A 16,721-nucleotide genomic window follows, 5' to 3' on the forward strand; every position below is an offset into this window, starting at 1 on the left:
CCTCCTGACAGAAGGTACTGCTTTTGACTCACATGGGTGCATGAGCTAACTTGCTGACCCAATTGCTCTGTTTCTGTGAACACTCCTTACCTACTTGTTTGTGCAATAAACAGTCTACTCAGGATTCACACCACAGTGGTTTTTTCAAAAAAATTCTTATCTTATGTGAGGTCTAAGACCTCCTTTCCTTTTAGGATTGTACATTCCTGTGATATCAGGATACCTTAACTGGAGCAAAGAAACACTTGCTGGTTAATTTTTCTACAATTGATTTGTAGTTGTAACTGTGTTTCTTCATTGTCATCTTCATCTGCACTTAACAGCTGTCTACCTTGTGTAGGTACTGTGGCAAGCATAAAGGGACAGTGTCCACTCCAGGAGCTCAGATCTACCCTAAGATAACTAAGAAGTCTAGGAATTGCACCTTAAATGAGATTGACTTCTTTATAGAAGAGGTCGAATCCGTCATCAGCAATAAATTCCTGCCAAAAGGCCCCCAGGAGAAAGTTTAAAGAAAACCAAGCATGCTGCTCACACTCTCCCAAATCTATTTAAAAGGAAAGTGTTGCAGCATCTATCAGCCAGGGAATCTCCTGTGGCAAAGGTTACACCTCTGATCCCTAGTAGCGATTCTCACAATCACTCAGCTTCAATACGTATACCCCTGTTAGAACCAACTATAAACAGTAGCAATGGCTTTCAGCCCTTGCAAGTTACTCCAGCTATTCAAGACACCCCTGGGACCTCTTCTGATTTGTCCAATCAGAGATCGTCTGCATGGCTGTGACAACCACCTCAGGACCACCCCCAGGTTCTTCTTGGGGAGAATTGAGCTGCGATAAAGGGACTAAAGACTATGATAATTCATCTCATTGACATGGTTGGGGGGAATTTTTAATTCTGTTGAAAGAATTTGGTAATTATGTGTTACTCTTGCAACGCAAAATTACTAATAAATTTTCCAGCTCCACCAGTGGAATTAATCATTCAGCACTAGATTGTGAAGTAAAATGTGTTGTTTTTCCTTAAGTCCTTGTAGCATGTCACCGGAGCGGTAGCTCATATGAAACCGTAAATCTTGCACAAAACCCCTGCTGAGGCTCCTCCTTAATATTACAAGACTGGATGCAAACAGAAATGCAAAATAAGCGCAACAGTTCTTAAATGAGGTGATGACCAGAGTTTAAGTTGGACAGCTGGGCTATGTTTGTAATGACGTTGCGTGAGATCGTGAACTCGTGATGCAGATACTGGCCGGCTAGCTCTCTGTGTTGCTTCATACAATAAAAGGTACTGTGTGGCAGAGTCCAATAAACAAACAAGTGCCTTACAAGAGTGCTGGTGCTCGTTCCTCACATACTGTCTTAACTGCCCTGTCTAGTACAGTCTCAATGGCAGACAAACAGAGGAATAGATGCCCCAGCATCTTTATATTGGTATAATTGAAGCCAGACCAGTGACAACAGGACGGGACCAACAGACACTGAATATTGTGCATTTACCACGTTGATTATCAGAGCCCCAAAGCCAATGAATATCTTGTAAGAGTTTCCCAAACCATTCCGAAGCCATAATACAGAGTCCAACCACAACCAATGAAGCTAGCTGAAAAAATCACTCTAGCCAATCCAATGACAATAGTTCTTCCAAACGAATCCAAGATCCCCACACTTCCACAGGCCAAATAAGAATATGTTTTCTCCTACTAAAGTGGCTGTGAGCACCTAAGTGCTATAAGCTTTGGCCCTTTTTCTTAGTAATTGCGGGACAAGACATTCGTTAAATAAGTGATAACAGTCTGCCCACTGAAATTCTCAATTGTTAGTGACTTTAGGAGCGGGGCACTAAAAGTAGAGCCCCAGCATAGACAGGCCTCTGTTTAACACCAATCCTTACGATCAAGATGTGGGAAAGTGTTGCCTATTCAAGAGGAGGGTTTGCCCCTTCCCTACCCAGATGTCCTGCAGTGTCTGTCACTCCATGTGATATGGGGCATTTGATCTCAATGCTTGACCTCGCATCTAAGATTTGCTCATTCCGCACCACTCACTCCGATTGGGGTTGCCCTAGGTGGACTCGGGAATCATCCACTGGGTCCCACTTCAGTCGTATCCTGCATGTGCGGGTAATTCAAAGAGAGGACTGGTAATGTTCTGCGAAGTCCCAGAAGTCTCAGATTTATTATGCTGTTTTAGTGGGCTGAGTGATTGAGTGATGGAACTCCGAAAATATTATTTTATTTTAAACAATGTCGAATATGCAAAATTGAGGCCTGTTCATCGAAATGTCAGATCCTCCTCTCTGATTGTAGTCAGAAGACAAGACAGAATGCAATGATCTGCCTGTTTAGTCCCCATGATACTCAAGTGCCAGTTTTTCAGCTGATATCAACGTTTCTCCTGTCAGGAAGGGCTTAGGAGATTTTATGTAACTCTGCGGAATTTCACGGAGTAAAACATTGCGAGCTGCGCCCACCCCTAATAGGGAAGCATTTGTTTGTTGCTGTAACTGAGACCAAAAAGGGTGGGCCATGTAGTTGCTGATTGAGATCCCTTAAAGGCCAACTTTCCCTCTAATCTACCAAAAGGCCAAGAGGACTCGCATAGAAGGTCAAATGACAGGCCAGCTCAGGGTGCCAAGAACTCTGAATTTATTAGGGATATACAGGCCTCGGGCCAGATTCTAATTTCACCTCACTCTTCTTTTGGCCCGCAAAATTCCTAGAGTGGATTATCCAAAGATACCATCCAGCTCCCCTAGTCCATGCCACTCAACATCAAAGTAGTATTTGCAGGACTTTCAAAAATGCATGGTGCCCTGCAGCAAAACATGTGTCGAAAAACAGTAGGCATCCTGCACCCAATGAATGCAATAAAAGTTCACCCCTGCCAGGCTTGATCTACATGACCAATGTCGAAAACTACCCTTAGCACTGAGGAAGAGGATTCCTTGAATTAATAAGGTCACTCACTAGATACGCCCTGTAGATGTTGTAGATCCGTGATTAGGGAAGACACTGTACATGCAAGAAGATGTCCTGCCTGTGGTCCTGAATTTGATTTTATTGAACTGATATTTTTTCACATGAAAGTAGCAGACAGTTTGGTAGCTCTTAACACCTGGACTTGCCCGCCAAATGGCTCATCCATCCAATTCAAATATCTCTGGGACTCATGCATGACCAAATCAAATCCAAGGCCAAACTTTACATCTGACAGCAACTCTCTTCTGGGTGATTTGGACTGACTACCCTATGCGAATTTCCCATACCCTGCGAACTAACACGCTCTCCCTGAGGCGAGGTGCGAGTGGTCACTGACTAACAGCTCATGACCAATAAAATTTAGGGCATTATCTACTGCACCCCAAACACTAACTTGCAGGGGGGCACCTCAGTTCCCAATCATCGGGCCCCTCTTGATGCAGCCTCCATATTCCTCTGCTAAAAGCTTTGTTCCATCTATCAAAATCTCTAAGGCCACTAACGTATTAAATAACAACATTATTAACACCTTGGTAGTGGCCTCCTGAAATGTGTCAGGCTTAAAATCCAAATTACAACTGCCTGACTGAATTGATTTTATTGAAGATTTTGACATCTGTTCATTCCAGAAGACCTGGAGCATAGAGCCTGTGTTTGGGGCTGGGTATACTAGTTATTGGATTCCAGCCAAAGCTAATCATTGTGGCAGGCCATATGGCAGTCTGCTAATATGGCCTAGAACTGCATTAAACTGCTCGATACCCAAGCTGGATATTGATTCCCCAGGTATTCTGGGAATTCACATCCGGCCTAATAGGGGCTTTATTGTTGACATTTACAATATCTACGCCAGAGGGGTCAAGGGTGGCAAAATGTCTGAAACACTCCACACACTAGTGAGGCAATTAAGGGAAGATGCGCAATACACATTATGTCATACTATCTACAACACCAATGAACCCCTAAACTGAAACTGCATCAAATTGTCTTTCGAGGAAGATGAGTGTTGGGGCAGACACAACTCAAACTACCTCCTATATAAAGGTGGAATCAAGCTGCCCTGCAGCTGAAGGCCTTGACACTTAGAGCTTAGGCTTAGACTTAGGGCTACAAATGGTAGAGAAAAATCAGATAGTAGTAGGGTTTGTATATATAGCAAACCCAACCATGAGAGTCAAATTGACTATATATAGATCGACTTAAGACTCTGGCACAAGGTGAATGATATAGTAGTTGCCCGAAGTATTAAGAGCAATCATAACCTCCTCTTCCTCCAGCTATTCCCATTCTGGGACAGCACGTCCTCAGTCCTCATGTCACGCATGTTAACTAGGAATCTACAAATAATAAGCATAAACTTAAGTGGCATCATGTTGCAGCTTGGCCTGATTCCCTGTCTACCATAACCTTAGATCTCGTAAGCACTGCTCTACACTTGTTGTATTACTGGCTTCAGATGTAAGTATCGAAGAAGCTACTAATCCATACCCGCTTCTTTAACTGGCTAGCGCTCCTTTTTCTAGCACCCTCTTCTCAAGTTCCTCTTAAATTCTCTAAGAACAATTAAACCAACAATTTGTTCAATAAGACATGTAGACAGGCAACAAGGCAGCTAGCACTGGCTATTGGATCTAAAACCCTGGAGCTAATTAAAGACACACATAAAGCATACAAGCTCCCACAACACCAAGCAAAAAAGAAGGTGAATGAGAAGATATGGCATGAAATGTTCAAATCATGCTCTGACAAAGACTACTGCGTGTTCTGGTCTCTCGTGGCATGGCCTAGGGTTGCAGGTCAAACCAGCAAACTATACTCCCCGACTTGTCTCGTATAATAATTTCAAAGCTTTATATTCTGATAGCTCCCAAGACCTCAAATGCTCAGACCCAATAAAATTTGATCCCACACTGGGGGCACTCGTATGCGACCTAAGTGACATCAGATCTGCCCTTGATGCCATCATACACGGCAAAGCTCCTAAACCTGATGGCATTCCGGGTAACATCTTCATTAATGCCAGGGAAAACTGGTTCAAATACATACTAGTGCTGTCCAATGCAATTGCAAGGGTTGCACCGATTCCGAAGTCTTGGAAAGGAGCTGAGGTTGTGCGCAGCTACAAAAAGAGTGGTAGAAGCCTGTTCTCAAACTATAGGCCAATAAGCCTGATAGAAACCATTGAAACACTGTTCTGTCAGGTGGTTATGGGACAATCCAAGATTAGACCGAAGAAAAAAATATACTTGTTTTTAGGAAGAAAAACTAGACCAGGTTTTTGGATTCCTGTACATGTATTACAAGATGGTACAAATTGGCAGATGCCACCTGTTTGTGGCCTTTGTCGATATGAAATATGCCTTCAACCTAGATCTCCACCACAAGCTGTGGCAGCTGCTGAGGGACATGGGGATGCCTGAGAACATTCTTTCTATTCTTGTATATATCCATGAGGACAACCATGCTAGTGTATGTTGGGGGGACCATGGACAGCTCACAGACCCTCTCCCGATCAGCAAGAGCTTTCAGCAGGGATGTGTCCTGGCCCCACCCTGTTCTTGCTGAATCTAAACGATGTTGTCCAGTTTTTGTTAACATGCCCCCATGACGTTCTATCTATTGCTGGTTTGAGAACACCCACGCTACTTTTTGCTGGTGACACCTTACTAGTGTCTCAGACCCCGAGTGGACACCAGTGCTTTCTGTGAGGGCTGGTAGTAAACTCCATCAAAACAAAGTATGTGACCATCAACCAGCATAGGTCGTTCAAAGGTTAGATATTCCTGGGGTGCTGAGAGATACCCCAAAACTAGCCCCCTACACCAAGGCCTTGCAAAAGCTTATAGAGCTGGATAGATTCCACAAAATCGAGTTGCTCAACAGCATCAATAAACTGCTAAGCACCTTTGAGCTACCAGATTTGTGGGACTTTTCCCCAGCTGTCCGTCTTCCCCATAAAAGAAAAAATCAAAGATCTATGCTGGTCTTGGGTTGCCCAGAATGACATCACACACAGGGGTTTACTGACTAACAAATTTACTATGTTTAAGATCCAAAGTGCCCTTGAGCCCCATTCAGATCTCATAACTGACCCTACTGAAACTAAAGAGAAGATTTAGATGCAGTCCAGGTTTGGAACCTTTCCTCTTAATACATTCACATCCAAATGGTCAACTTTCTCTGCATCCCTGTTAACATGTCCACTCTGTAACGTCTCTAATGAAACTGTAGCACATGTTTTCTTTGCTTGCCCTATCTACACTCGACCATTATTGCCATGGATTAAAGCAGTTTTCACTCAGATGGGCACCATGAGGCATGTCAAAGCTCTACATATTCTAAGATTAAACCCTAGCCCATTGCTTGCCTGTGCAGTAGCCAAATTCTTGGGAACGGCATGGCTCCTAAAATGTAAAGCTATGGCAATGCACCCTTAACATTTATAGTTTAAGTAATTGCCAATAGCCCCAAGTAAGAAACTGCTACCATCTGTTGTGTTCTTAGATATCAATTTACACCAGGTGGGATATCTCCCTAGTACACATAGTGAACCCTGTGGGAGGTTTTTGTAGAATGAGTGTGTGTTCCGAATACGGTCGGTTTCTTACCCATTCTTCCTGTTTGGCTCCTGGCTTTAGATCAATATGCCACTAGCATTTTAGAATTGCTATTCTGCACTACTTTCTAGGATCTACTTATCCTGAGTTTGTTCCATCTAATAAAAGAATGTGTTGGAAAACAGGTGTTTTGTTTAACTGCTTTCTGCTACTTCACACCGAGCCGACTTGCCCATGGTCTGAGACCCACATACCAATAATTCTGCACTTTAAGGGGCAGATTTAGAAGAACTGACGCATCTCTGCATATTAGCAGAGATGCGTCAGTTTACGAGGCTTTCTTGCGTCAGAACTCCCACCCTGCATAAATTATACCTGACGCAGGTATAATGTGATGTAAGCTTTACAACTTGACGCATCTCCCTAGATGCGTCACGTTGTAAATGTGTCGCAACGTGGCGCATTGTTCACAAAAGCGATGCAACAGCGGCGTAAAAGTGTCGCAAGGGGCTTGTAAATCTGCACCTAAATGTGCAGTCTTGAACTACTCCCTAAGATCTGCCTCTTTGAGTTTGCTTTGGCCAACAGGAAGGAAATGCACTGTGTACCATTAACCAAGGCACATCACAGAACAGATATGGGACTGACCACTCCTTCTTTTAATGATGCGACTTTCTGAGAACTGTTGCTTTTATGTTTGTAAACTCACTTTTATTCCTTGTGTGATGCTGTACTGCTCGATTTTTCCGGTCCTATTGTGTTGAAGGGTGATTTAGGTGACTTCAGTCTCTTCCCATTCAAGTCTAAGGGTTAGAGTAGTGTATAGAGCCTATTTATTAGGCACTTCGACATGATCCTGTGTTCTTCCCCATAGATCAGGGTTTGCATATACATCCTAGGGGATAGATTCGTTAGCATTAGGGGTAATCTGTTCTGTAGTGAGGGCATTTCATGGAGCCGTGCTGAATTCAGGCCTGATAGGCCTTAAACGGGAGAGACTCCATCTTTCCTCCTGCTCTGGCAGCTTGGGATGTTTCTAGGTCATAGGCAGTGTTTTAGTTAGGAGGTGTTATTCGCTTGGAGAGAACCGGTTCAGGCCGGCCCTTATCGAAGGATTGTATTTTTCTTCATGCCGAAGACACTACATCAGGCCGGCCGGCTGGGAACGTGTCCTTGGCACGGGGAGGTACAAGAATTTGGTGGGCGGCAGGTTACGGGCTGGAATTTTCCATGAGGAAATGCACATCTATATTAGTGAAAGTTTGAGGCAGATACTGGCACTTGCTTCTAGTCCATGGGCGGCACCTGGCCGTTAGTAGTAAAGCTGCTACTTATTCCAGGGAAGACAGATGACAAACTTGGAGGTGGAGAAAAACCGAGAAATAGATATTCCAAAGAGAAGAGAGTAGCCGATGAGGAAGAGGTCCCAGTGACTCGGAGAGGGAGACGGGAGTAAACCCGTGATTGCGGAGGTGTGACTTCCAGGCGAAGCCGAGGCGCAGACGAGAAGGGAACCTAGATGACCATTGAGTGCAGGCTACATACGACCAAGGTGATGTCAACCCCTTACTATTAGAGAGTACAACTCAATCTTTCACTTTTCTTTGCAGGATATGTGATATGTATTATGTTCCGTGAGTGTGTATGTAATAACTAAATAAAGTAGTAAAGCAATATGTGCTACGTGTTCTTGTGTAAGAGGGTAACCTATTCTTCTAGTCAGCTGTGACTTGACATGGACAGATGTTAATCCTGATCAGGTAGGTGGTAACTGAATAAGGGAGAAAGGAGCCCTTCGAACTGGGGAACAAGTTGTGCTCAACTAGCTGTCTTTGTGTGGTCTGATATATAGTAACACTGATTATGTCGTGGTAATTATAGGATGAACTCGTGTTAAGGCTGCCGTCTGGGCAGGAAGTCCTGGGTCCGTTTGGGACCGCGAGGCTGTGACTGCCGTCTGGGCAGGAAGTCTGTGGCTGCCGTCTGGGCAGGAAGTCCTGGGTCCGTTTGGGACCGCGAGGCTGTGACTTGTCTAAGGCTGCCGTCTGGGCAGGAAGTCCTGGGTCCGTTTGGGACCGCGAGGCTGTGGCTGCCGTCTGGGCAGGAAGTCCTGGGTCCATTTGGGACCGCGAGGCTGTGGCTGCCGTCTGGGCAGGAAGTCCTGGGTCCGTTTGGGACCGCGAGGCTGTGGCTGCCGTCTGGGCAGGAAGTCCTGGGTCCATTTGGGACCGCGAGGCTGTGACTGCCGTCTGGGCAGGAAGTCTGTGGCTGCCGTCTGGGCAGGAAGTCCTGGGTCCGTTTGGGACCGCGAGGCTGTGACTTGTAGGTCTTGGTATATATAGTAGGAATTCCCTGTCCTTAGGTGGTACATATATGTGGTTATTTAGGTGTGAATAGGCCCTAGGGAGGGGGTAACGTTCTGGTTTGGGTTAGAGAGGCTCTGCTGAGCGGGTTCTATCTGATCCGAAAACCCAAGCAGAACAGATGCCTAGCAACAAATGTCTTCAATTGTATGATGCGTTGACAGTACCTGCTTAGCTGACATGTTCTTGGTTCGAGACTAATATATCAACTCTGCACTTTAAACTCGCGTTTTACACAACTGCAGAGAGCACTTTAAACTAAATAATGGCATAGAACAGCCTTGTGGTTGATCGATTTTTCTTTTTTATGATGAAATTTACTGATAGCTGCTGCTTTTATGATTGTAAATTCTCTTTTATATTTGTGTGATGCCAAGTGATAAATGTATACAACCGTACAATGTACTGCAAGTCCTTGCACTCATAAATTTGGGTGAGTACTTTTACGTTAATTTTAATATATCCTTAAGATGTTTTAAATGCTATTGTTGTTGGTAACCTTTATGGCATTGATGTCGAATAAAGATGAAAATGAAAAAAATCAGAAAAAAGTTCAAAGTAGGAAGATTTGTGCAAAATGACAACTCTATAAATATTATTATGTTATAACAAATGATCTGTGCTAGGTAAAATTATAAAAGTAAATAAAAAAGATATAGAAAACAATAAAGAGTAAAGAAACAATCACATGGTGGCAGCTCATGATTATCGTTGGATCAAAAAACATTACCTTCAGAGCATCGGCAAACATCTCCTTGGCATATTTTGCTCAAAAGCACGCTCTCCTTGTCTGGATGATAGATTTTTGTACAGCGGTTCTCTAAATAGAAACACAAAGTGCTGTGTATTAAATGCAATTATGTGTTCAATACAAATGTTTCGTAGTTTGAAGACTACTTGTTGGAAGGAATAAAGCTTACCAGACAGAGTACTAAAGGAGATGGGTGGGTTAAGGAAGAATGGAACATTTAAACTAGAAATAGTTATGAATGTAAATTACCTATTGAAAAGAACTGAGGGACCAAGCAGACATTAGGGTTGTCATTTCACAATATAGCCTATATACAAATGAATATTTTTTTTAAGATTGAGTATAATTAAACGCCTATGTCTAATTTTGGCAAATACTTAGGGCCTCATTACAATTTTGAACGGAAAACCTTTGACCAAGCGGTCGGAGGTTTTCCGCTCGACATGGTAGGTTTACAATCCATGCGCAATATTAAGATGATATCGGTCAGAGTTAAACCTGCGGGGAGATTGCAACATGGTTCCGATGGGCTCAAGGAGCCCGTTGGTGTGTCCAAAAGACAGCATAATTCCTTAATGATGGCAGTTCACCATCGGGATTATGATGCCGGTTTCCGACAGCATTTCCATGTCAGAAAGCGACATTTGGGGCCCTTATCATGGCCCCCTTGCCCCCTGGCCCTCCGCAATGTGGTCTGGGGGGCACCTAAACCTCCATGCACTGTGTAGCAGGCACCATCCTGCCACATTGTGCAAGGATGTATAAAAACGTCCATTTTTCAATGGAAGCTAGTGCTGCGTGCCTTTTCCGCCCTCTGCACAAGCTTCCATTGGAAAATGGATGTTTCAAAATCATGTGGTAGGAACCGTCGACCTAAGATCGGGCAGTTCCAAACCATCCAACATCGTAATCAGGTCCATAAGGTTTTTTAAAATTAAAATATTGCAGTTTATCATATAAAGTTAGAACAAACATTTTCATGCAATTACACTTACCATCAACATAGAGTATTCACTCTATTTCCTACCTCCCCAGGGCTTTGAGCTGCAGAAGTCCTGGACGGAAATTGTTAAATATCCTAGAGCCCACACTCACTATGGTTCACACTAAGGCATTTGTGGCATAAGAACCCTAAATGCTCATGCAGGAAGCATCTGATATGTTTAGGAGCAGGGGTACTCACAGTTTGCAGATACTTTCACACCTTGGAAACATGCACAATTTATTTTAGTCAAAAGTAGAAGTAAAAGCTTTTCTAGTATAGGAAAGGGAAGGCAACATAATCATATTTTATGGTGTTTTAGCAAACAATGTTTGTCCTCAGACAAACATATTTTTGCCTGTGGGATTTGAAGTGGTTCAGATAAAGGTTAATATTCTACTGCATTCTTCGGGAGAAAATGTATGACTTTTCTAATACAGGATTTGTGAATATGGGTGACAACAAACTTTTTCCAATTATTGATATGCCAGTACTTGCAGATGAGTTTGATCCCACATTTTAAGAGGCTAGGGAGCTGCTTGCCAAGCCTTGAGTTGCTATCTCTCCATACTATGCATTTACTGATATTATAAAAAGAGGTTTGATTGTGGTTACCTAGAGAATAAAATTCATACACAGTGACAGCGGCTGGCTGGATCAGACCAACTTGGAAATATTGGTGGGCTTTAAATGAAAAACAGTCATTTTCCTTGTGTGAAACCTAAAGAGAAAGCAAACAATACTCAGATTAGAGAGGGGCGTGAAAAAGGTACCATCACTGAAGAAAGTGTTAAAATGAACCCAAGCGTAAGAATCCTTACCTTATCTAAATAGATGATTAGTTTTCTTTTATCTAACAGGTCTTTTTCGATTTCAAACTTGGAAATATATCTGTCCACTGGCTCTGAAAGCTAAATGTGAGACAGCAAAGATCACAATTAATGTAACAGTCTAAAGCATCTTTGACCCACCTAATTCTTGCCTCTAGTCCCTCCTGTACATAGCACTTCTAATCAAAATGCACGTAAGTAACAATGAAATACTCCATACCTAAATCACTTATCAGCAATACACACAAATGGATCTGTCTGCAAACTGCAGCTCATTTTTCAAAGATGTCCAACCCTCATTAATTTCCATATCAACTGTGAGATCTACCTGTCTGTCTTTCTTTTGGCAGAACCAATTTATCAATAAAACTAAATGTTTACCAGTTATGATCTAAGACAGTGCTGTGGGATTTTGTGTCAACCTCATGGGCTAGTGTAAGAACGTTCTTATAATGAAATGTAAATGGAATATAATTGTAGCTACATAAGCGAGATGCTTGGAAAGTGCTGTAACCTGGCATCATACACTTTAGCCTGCTTTAGATTTGTGGCTTCACACTTACCCTTCTGAGATCATCAATATCTGGGGAGAATCCAGTCAACATGGAAATGTCCACAATGGTCATGGTGGAATCATGTTCTCCAAGATACCTGATAAAGGTAATATGGCAGGCAGGAGTTACTAAAACATCAAACTAACAGTAGTCCAGAAGATTTAAAACGAACACATTTCAGTGGATCAGATTACAAAAAAGAACTCTACTGTTGAGACTCAAATGTGGACATGCAGGCACTTTTGTCATGCTGTGTGTGTGATTCTACAGTATACAAAGAAACGAACAGCTCTAGCAGGATAAATAGAAATTACATTATTACCAAAGTAACCAATACATTTTTGTTGGTGAGGGTTATTTTAAATTATTACTAAAATAATTAAATACAAAAAATAATTTTTATGTATTGACCAGGACGTCGTGTTTTGCAGAATGAGACAACGCACATTTGATGGTACAAAGTTTTGTTGTTTTATCTTGAATTTAAACAAAAAAAGTCAAACAATAAAGGGTACATAAAGTTTTTTGTGCAAATAAAGACAATTTTACAGCAACATGATATTATTCAAACATAATGCACAATCCTTGCTAAATGCAATGTGGTAAGAAAGTGACAGTCATGCTCATTATTCAGGGATTAGTACCACCATCGTGTGGACCACCCAAAGCAAAAAAAGACCAGCTCAAAGAGTTATATATGAAATGTCTTTGATTATTTAGAGAATGATCCGCAATTGAATTGTAGCTTTTGTTGGAGATCCTGTAAGGCAGCTCCTGAGGCTTGTAGTCATGTGATTCTAAGTAGCTTCAAAAGCAGAGGCCTGCAGAGTCGACAAACTCCTATCTCAGCAGCCCAACTAAACCAGTATTTCAATTTGCAATTATCATTCCCTATACATGGTTTTGTTTGGGAGTGTGAAAGCCTGCAGAGACCCAATCTATCACACCTTGTGTACCCTTGCGCCAAGAGAAATAGTTCAAAGTATAACATACGATCTGAAAACAAATCGCATAAATCTTCACAGGGAGACATCTGAGGCTCTGAATGTCTTTCATGTGCTTCTTCCCAACTGTTGCCATTTCTTAACTTTTTATGGCCTTACCATAGAGGTAAATTGTTTTGCTGAATCATTTCACCAGTGCCTTTTGGGCTCTTGAAATGGTACCTCAATCCTACTCTCTACTGCCATTTGTAACTCTTCCTCTCTTAAAGAGTTTTTCTAGCAGGCTAACGTAAATTTTAATGCTCAAACGTCTTCTATGCTCTGAAGCTCCTTTTCCTGCCTCCCAAGGCTTTGTTCAGTTCCTCAATAGAAGTCTTAGGGCCCGATCCCGATCTTGCAAGGAAAGCCCTCCGTACGAATCGGATCCGGAGGGCTTTTCAAGTGAGACGTGCTCCGGAAGTCCGAACGAGTGAGTATGATGCTGCCGTATGTTTACGGACTCGGTTCGCTCGGACTCCCATTGAACTCTACAGGAGCCCATGTACAGAGGCGTACACAGGCTCCGATAGCAGAAAAGGTGTGGGTGGGGAAAGCATACACCCTGTGGTGGACACCCCATGGTGCCTGCCACACTGTGCATGCCTGGATCGGGAGGACCCATGGCCACACCCCCGTGACAGATTCGCAGGGCCCTGGGTGAAGATGGGCCTGCTACGGCCCCCCGAAGTACACTTCTGACAGCCGTTTTTTCTCGCTGAGACCACAGCAAAGCGGCTGTCCAAATCGTGCATCGTACTTGCTTGTCGGAATATGGCTCAATAGCGCTGCACGATTCAGCTACGAACAAGTCGTACAGACAGGTTCGGGTACCGGAAACGATTCTGTCGGCGCATACGCAATTTTCGCATCGTACTTGGTCATTTGGACCTGTGTACAGTTCTGTCATACACAAGGGCTATGGATCAGATCTGGAAAAGGCAAATTCGATTTGTAGGCCTTCTGAACGACATTGGAATTGGGCCCTTAGTGTTATACATACAATTTGATGTTTCCACCTCCTCTCACCCATTATCTGTCATCATCATCTGATCAGCCATTGTTTCTCTCCGAATCTGAGCTTGTGCTCTCCAGAAAGCTGTTAGTGTTATTTGTTCCTTGTGTGTTGTGGTCTGTGATCTCAAGTTCTTTTTAGATGTTAACTTACTACCCTCCAAGAGGTTCACAGATCTTTGTCTTTATTTTCTCTACTCTCTCCTATCTACTCCTCTGTTTCTCCCACCTACCCGTTTCTCCTTACCTGTTTTTCTGCCTACCTCTCTCTTTTCTCTTTTCTCTTTCAATCTCTCTTCTCCCCTCTTTTGCTTCTATCTCTTCCTGGCTCTCTCTCTGTCTACACACACACACACACACAAAAACACACATCTCACCCCCACCTATTTTCCCTTCTGTTTCTCTCTCTCTCATTCTACTCTTTCTCCTTGTGCCTCTCTCTAGGTTTCTCCCTCTCTCTCTTTCATCTTTCTCACTTTGTCTCTTATTTTCTCTGTCTCTTCCCCCTCTTTGTTCTGTCACACACACTTTTTCTCTCCAGTTTTCTATCCCACTTTGTCACTGTGTCTCGCTTTCTTTCTAGCAAGAGAGGAGGGGGAGATAACATCTGAATTTGTCAAATAGAACAAATCTAAATTAGATTAATGGACTATTTTTCTTGGTTCAACTAAACTCACTATGTGAGCATCAGTGAGAGATCTATATGTCATGACACCCTCACATATAAACAAGTACACTGTGTGATAGAGGCAGAGACTGAGGGATAGAGAAGTTAGAGAGGAGTATACACAGATATACATAAGCACGCATGTGTATGTGCATACATGCAAGCAGGTGGTAAATGGGCTCATATTTAAGCCCATAGCTTCCCCTAGAAACGTGAAATGTATGTGAATTTGAACATTGCTTTCTCAGTAAAGATGTTATTCCCCATTTGGGGGGTGGAAATAGCTTGTAATTCCCAGATTTAGGTGCAGGGATACCAGCTGAAATAGGAAGATCATTTCAGTATCCCTGAAACAGGGGATATCACAGTGAAGGCTAGTGATGTAGCGGAAATTGCAATTTATTTGTAGGGGTGCATTATAATCACGCGTATAGAGCGCACCCGAATATAATCCGTTGTTGTGTTAACATGATGCGTTAGAATTGTTAAATGTACTAACTTGAAACATGAAGTGTTTAGGCCATTTAAAAGTAACATGGAGAAAATTAACGTGGAAAGTAAATGCAACTAGCAGACAACAGTAACGTGAAGAACTTGTATTGTTAACTAACAATTATTCATGTACTAAAAATGTATAATAATTGTGTCGCTAATATTTAGGTAAATGCATTAACTGAAGGTGCCTTGCTTTTTACATGCAAATTTGTAAAAGGTGATGTTTTCTTATGTTAGCTAAACTTTGTAGGTCTGAAATGCAGTTCCCTGGAAACTCTCACTTTAGAATTAATAGTTGAATTTCATGTGAACTGTAGAAATTGTTCTTTCTCACGTTTTGTGTTGCAGGTGAAAGAAGCTTTCTTGATAACTAGAATAATGTATTTGTTTTGCTAGTCAGGCAAGGAGGGGAGAAGATACATCATGTGGCTTGAGTTGGTAAAGAAAGGTTGTTGTGCTTCATACAGGAGAAGGCCTGGGAATCAAGGACAAAATGTTGCAAGAAAAGAACACCACTGTCCCATGGAAAAACACCTTTAGGATTGTACCGAGAGCAGATGGCATGATCCGCAATAAATCTTTGGAAGGTTATCCATTAATAATGTGATGATGGGAGTAGCGAAAGGTCCCAATTCTTATTCTTCTGCCTTTGGAGAGAGAGCATCTGAGAGCAAGCTCTGTTTTGGTAGCCTTATGCTATCTGACCCATTGATGGTGGAGAAACTTCTTAGGAAGACTCCACATGCTGACACCTGTTATCCTTCTTCCTGACGATGCCGAAGTAGGGATGCCACTTTAGTGCTAGTGTGGGGATAGATAAATGCTTTTACGCACCAATACTCAACGCTGGAAAATTTGGACTCATGTTTTCTGATCCTCTGCATCCTGCTTCTAGAATTAATTGTATTGTTTATGCTATCACGTCTTATTTGAATATGCAGATTTGGCTTTATGATAATTCCGATGATTTCTACACTCTCGTCTTGAGGTGTCTTTCTGTTCAGTTATTTTTGGCTTTGTAATAAATCAAACTAACTTTACATAGTTGTCTGTGGTTACTATGACCCTAATTACGATGTCGGGTGCACTTGAGTCCGCCCAACACTGTTTCAGTGTGGGAACCGACTATTGGTCAGTGGTTCTGAAAACCCTATTACAATGCGACCGCACATGGTGCGATCACAAGGTCCCATTTCTCTATGGGAGCTTGTGCTGCAGTTGGAAACCGTCCGCAGCACAACCTTCCATAAACAAATAGGAGTTTCTGTGAATCCCTGCACCACATAGCAGCACCTCATGGTGCCTGCCACATGGTGCAGAGATTCACCCAGCCCCCCAGCTTGAGGCTGCTGGGATATGGGGTAATGCTTGGGGCTTCAAAAGTCGCTTTTCAACAGGCTTTCCAAGTCAGACAGCCCGACATGGAAAGCCTGTCCGAAACCAACATCATAACTGACGGCGGAAATGTATTCCGTAAGGGATTATGTTGCGGTTTCTGGCTGGCTCATGGGCTCCTTGAGCCCGTCGGTAGCGAGCCAGAATGAC

At 42.8% G+C, this 16,721-nt stretch overlaps 1 protein-coding gene across 3 annotated transcripts in view; it reads right to left on the bottom strand.

The window, feature by feature from the left end:
- The window catches only part of LOC146833087 (venom factor-like), a 777,614-nt gene that overhangs the window by 58,063 nt on the left and 702,830 nt on the right, over positions 1–16,721 (bottom strand). For all 3 annotated transcript variants that reach the window (XM_085600726.1, XM_085600724.1, XM_085600725.1), the window contains 4 exons: positions 12,030–12,117; positions 11,458–11,547; positions 11,252–11,357; positions 9,634–9,723 (listed from right to left, as the gene is read on the bottom strand). In XM_085600726.1, coding sequence (XP_085456852.1) covers positions 9,634–9,723; positions 11,252–11,357; positions 11,458–11,547; positions 12,030–12,117 — 374 coding nt within the window. The remainder of the gene's footprint in view (positions 1–9,633; positions 9,724–11,251; positions 11,358–11,457; positions 11,548–12,029; positions 12,118–16,721) is intronic.

This window comes from Triturus cristatus, chromosome 4_2 (assembly GCF_964204655.1).
Source record: "Triturus cristatus chromosome 4_2, aTriCri1.1, whole genome shotgun sequence".
Lineage (NCBI taxonomy): Eukaryota > Metazoa > Chordata > Amphibia > Caudata > Salamandridae > Triturus > Triturus cristatus.